This window comes from Triticum dicoccoides, chromosome 5B (assembly GCF_002162155.2).
Source record: "Triticum dicoccoides isolate Atlit2015 ecotype Zavitan chromosome 5B, WEW_v2.0, whole genome shotgun sequence".
Lineage (NCBI taxonomy): Eukaryota > Viridiplantae > Streptophyta > Magnoliopsida > Poales > Poaceae > Triticum > Triticum dicoccoides.
In genome coordinates this window covers 394,555,111-394,558,845 of record NC_041389.1, presented here as the reverse complement: position 1 = coordinate 394,558,845, position 3,735 = coordinate 394,555,111, and the positions used below count along the sequence as shown (strand labels likewise).

Sequence of the window (3,735 nt, the reverse complement as noted above, 5' to 3'; positions counted from 1 at the left end):
GACTTGGGGGTATCCAGTCCTACCTGCATGTGGCCCACCACGTGGCTCCATCGACGGCCTGGTGCGGCCCAGTTTCAACATCAACACTGCAAGACCCTCGCGAGGGGCCAAGCCTCATGAGGCGGACGACGCCAAGACTCCTGAAGGAGTTGGCCTCCTCAGGAGGGCTCCTGAGGGGCGGAGAGATCTATGCAGCTACCTTATGAGGCTCAGCTGACGTGAGCCAGGCAGGCGCAGAGCGCAGGTTTCCTCTTCGGTGCAAGGGGGCAAGCCACAGGCGCGGAGTCCCAAGGAATCAGCCAAAGGTTTCCATTTCAGTGCAACGAGACCAAGACCGCCAGGACGGCAAGACGGAGGTCATCACTGAGCCCACCGCAGCGTCACAGCCAGAGGCTTTTCGCAGGCGAAGACTACTTTTGTTAGGACAGACTGTACTACTTGTCCCCCTTCAAGTCCCGCTGTTGTGGAATCCCTTCCCGCTCATATTTGGGAAGAGAACCAAGGCGACTATATATAGGACTTAGCCACCACAATAGTGGAGAGAGATCCATTCCACCCCGAGCACCACACCACCTCAAGAACACCTCACCTCCTGAGGCTTGTTAATCCTTTGTACTAGTTCATCCATAGCCCTTCGAGGCAATCCACCGCACCACACTAGATTAGGGTGTTACACCATAACGGTGGCCCGAACCAGTATAAATCTCTGTGTCTTTGTGTCTCTGTGAGCTCTACGCGCTAGGCCAGGGAGGATCGCGAGTAGGCAGGCTGGACAGGTTGAGATCTCCGCACGCACCCCAGTGTTCGAACCTCTCACGGGTTGCCGGATACCGAAATCCGACAGTATCCTCACCATGGACATATGATCCATCGACATTAAGCTTCACCCAGCCCAACGGCGGTTTCTCCCAAGGAATAACAGCCGCAACACTAGGAGATGCCGCTATACTCCTGACCACGTGCAACACTTCCTGAACCACCATTTTGCCTTTGAGCATATCTCCTTTTGGATGCTGCTTGATACACGATAGGGATTTAATGTACCTATTTAGGAATCTTCGTGAACTCTCGACTGGCGGTGCAGGTTTGTGGTGTGTGACTTCGTTTCGGCAATACCAAGCTCGCCAAAAGGCCATGAGGATGATCAGCCGCTGCAGCTCAGTGCTGTTGTCCAGGAGATGAAGTAGCCATTCTTTGCCGGTGTTCATTACGGTTTCCAGGTCCCGGAGTGGCCATGACTCCTTCATGGCATCCCAGAGAGCGCGCGCCATGGGGCACCTGCACACGGCGTGGAAGGTGTCCTCCCGCACATATTTCTCTTTTTTGAATGATTTGAAGATTGCTCACCACGTCTGCCACGCGGTGCGCGTAGTTTGGTTTTTCTTTTTAGGGAACTACAGCGGGCAAAGCCAGCTTATGCGGTAGTTACTTTTACATATATAAGTATGTTTGCAGGTTTAGTTTTCTTGCTTTCGGTCGTTTATCATACTGTGTAGAACTGTGGCGGTTTCTTCAATGAAAATCGACAGGAAGCTCATTGTTTCAAAAATAGAAAAAACTCCGGAAAAAGATCCGTACAACTCCTCTGCTTAGAACCCCTCAAAAAGAAAAGAAAAAAGAACTCCGCTTAGAGCACAAGCGTGGCCACTGACTCTCTCTAAAAAAAAAGCGTGGCCACTGACTGGCCAGGGCATTGCACTTTGCACGTACGACCGTGTCACGCCAGCTGCTCTTGGATGCCTCGAAGTGCCACGGTGATGGCGGCAAACGAAGGCCTCCTCGAAGGCTCCGCGTCCCACGCCCGGCAGATGAGATCAACCAGGGCTCCGGTGGCAGCATCCGCGTCGCTTTCCGGGAGCCTCGGCCTCAGTTTTCCATCCGCTACCTCCAACGCAATCTGTGAAGCGCAACAATGCAGACACACCGAGTCAGCCAGCTCGATCGATCGAAAAGGTAATGGCAATGCAGCTCGTGCCCGCGATTATACCTTGCTAGGCCCATAGCTGGTGTCTATGTACGGGTGCTCCCCGGTGACGAGCTCGTTGAGCATGACGCCGAAGCTGTACACGTCGCACTTCTCCGTGTACGGCTCGCAGCGGATCACCTCGGGCGCCATGTACACGTACGTCCCTGACAAGACGTTCAGATCATGAACTGCCACGGGAGAAGTCGAGAAATTCGCCGGCATGCATGCATATGCATGGGCAAGGCGAGTGGTATCTTACCGGTTTCGCCGGTGAGCGCCTGCGCGCCGTCCGGCAGGAACCTGGCGTGGCCGAAGTCCGCGACCCGCGCGCGCGAGTCGGCGTCCAGCAGCACGTTGCTCGGCTTCAGGTCCCGGTGCAGCACCCGCGGCGTCTGCTCGTGGAGGTGCCGCATCGCCAGCGCGATCTCCAGCGCCATGCTCACCCTCTGCGCCAGCGGCCGCGCCGGCGACGGTGGCGGCAGCAGCTCCTTCCTGCGGCGCTCCTTGCCCCCGTGCAGCCACTCCCCCAGCGTGGCGCCGCTCAGGAGCTCCGTCACCAGGAAGCAGCTGTCCGGCGGGCGCAGGCACGCGCCCATCAGCCGCAGCACGTGCGGGTGCCGCTGCCGGGAGAGGACGTCCAGCTCCTGCGCGAAGAAGGCCTCGGCGCTCGGGTTGGAGCGGAGGAGCTCCGGCCTGATCCACTTCACAGCCACGTCGAGCCCCCTCCACGTCGCCCGGTGTATGTCCGCCGTCGTCCCGCGGCCTATCGCCTCCTGCAGCTCGATCTGTTTCACGCTCCCGGAACAGCACGCGGTAAGAAAGAAAACCCGATCGATATGCACGCACGACATTTGCATCTTATTGACTCGTTACCTCGTCCGGTGCGACGGACCAGCCGTGCTGCGCCGCAAGGTCTCTCGTGGCGGCCAAGTACGGGTCGCAGGGCAGCGCTTCCATCGATTCCGGTTCTTCGTCCCCGTCCTCGTCGTCGGCCGCCGCCACGGCCTCCGCGTCGTCATCGATGCGGGGCGAGTGCTGCTCGTCGTTGGAGGCAGCGGACATGAGGTGCAGGAAGCCGTGCTCCTGGGCGACCTCGAGGCAGAACCGGAGGTACTCCTGCGCGTTCTCCAGACGGGCCTTGTACGTCTCCTTGAGATCGCTCTGCCTCTGCAGCTCCTCCTTGAGCTTCGCGACCTTGACAACACAGAGCTAGAATCAACCACTGCAAAACCAGGGATCATTTCCTCGAGTTGCACATGCTGCAGAGTATACAGTATATGTGTACCTGTTCGCAGCAGTCATGGTTGGGTGAGGGCGAGGAGAAGATGCCGGCGAGACGGCCACGGAGCCCGCGGTGCTCGTGCCGCGTGCGCTGCCCGTTGCCCGTCGGCGTGCTCTCCATGGCCAGCGGGAGGTTTCGGTTCAGGCCGTTATGCGGTTCGACCTTGATATTGAATGGAGAAAAGGCGGATGAGATTGGAAGGGAGTGACAGTGCAAGGTGTAAGCAGACAAGAGGTGCGGTTTATCCAATGCAATGCGCACAAGAGTTTTGGATTTTTCGTAGCAGAAGCATGAATGCGATTGGTGGCATTTTCGAACTGGTAGGTTTTTTTTAGACATATTTTCGAACTGGTAGGTTTCATTGTCCGGTTAAGTCGTAGAGTCTGCATATTCTTCGGCTGCTTCCGGAACTGGCCAGATTTTATACAGCAGGCAACACAAATTTTCCAACGCTACCTAGCTGATTGCCAAAACCCTATTTGGCGTT

The 3,735-nt window shown here is 57.1% G+C and overlaps 1 protein-coding gene across 1 annotated transcript; it reads right to left on the bottom strand.

The window, feature by feature from the left end:
* Positions 1–1,608: 1,608 nt before the first annotated feature.
* LOC119305572 (serine/threonine-protein kinase STY8-like) lies at positions 1,609–3,384 on the bottom strand. Its single transcript, XM_037582058.1, has 5 exons — positions 3,252–3,384; positions 2,840–3,160; positions 2,226–2,751; positions 1,988–2,130; positions 1,609–1,897 (listed from the first exon to the last, which is right to left on the bottom strand). Exons 1-5 carry the CDS (start codon positions 3,366–3,368, stop codon positions 1,718–1,720), a joined length of 1,287 nt encoding a protein of 428 aa, XP_037437955.1. The 5' UTR covers positions 3,369–3,384; the 3' UTR covers positions 1,609–1,717.
* Between the last annotated feature and the right edge of the window lie 351 nt (positions 3,385–3,735).

Coding starts and splice junctions, on each gene's coding strand:
- LOC119305572 (XM_037582058.1), bottom strand. CDS start 3,368: ATGGAGAGCACGCCGACGGGCAACGGGCAGCGCACGCGGCACGAGCAC. Junction 3,161..3,251: donor ACCATGACTGCTGCGAACAG/GTACACATATAC, acceptor TGTGTTGTCAAG/GTCGCGAAGCTCAAGGAGGA. Junction 2,131..2,225: donor GGCGCTCACCGGCGAAACCG/GTAAGATACCAC, acceptor ACGTCTTGTCAG/GGACGTACGTGTACATGGCG.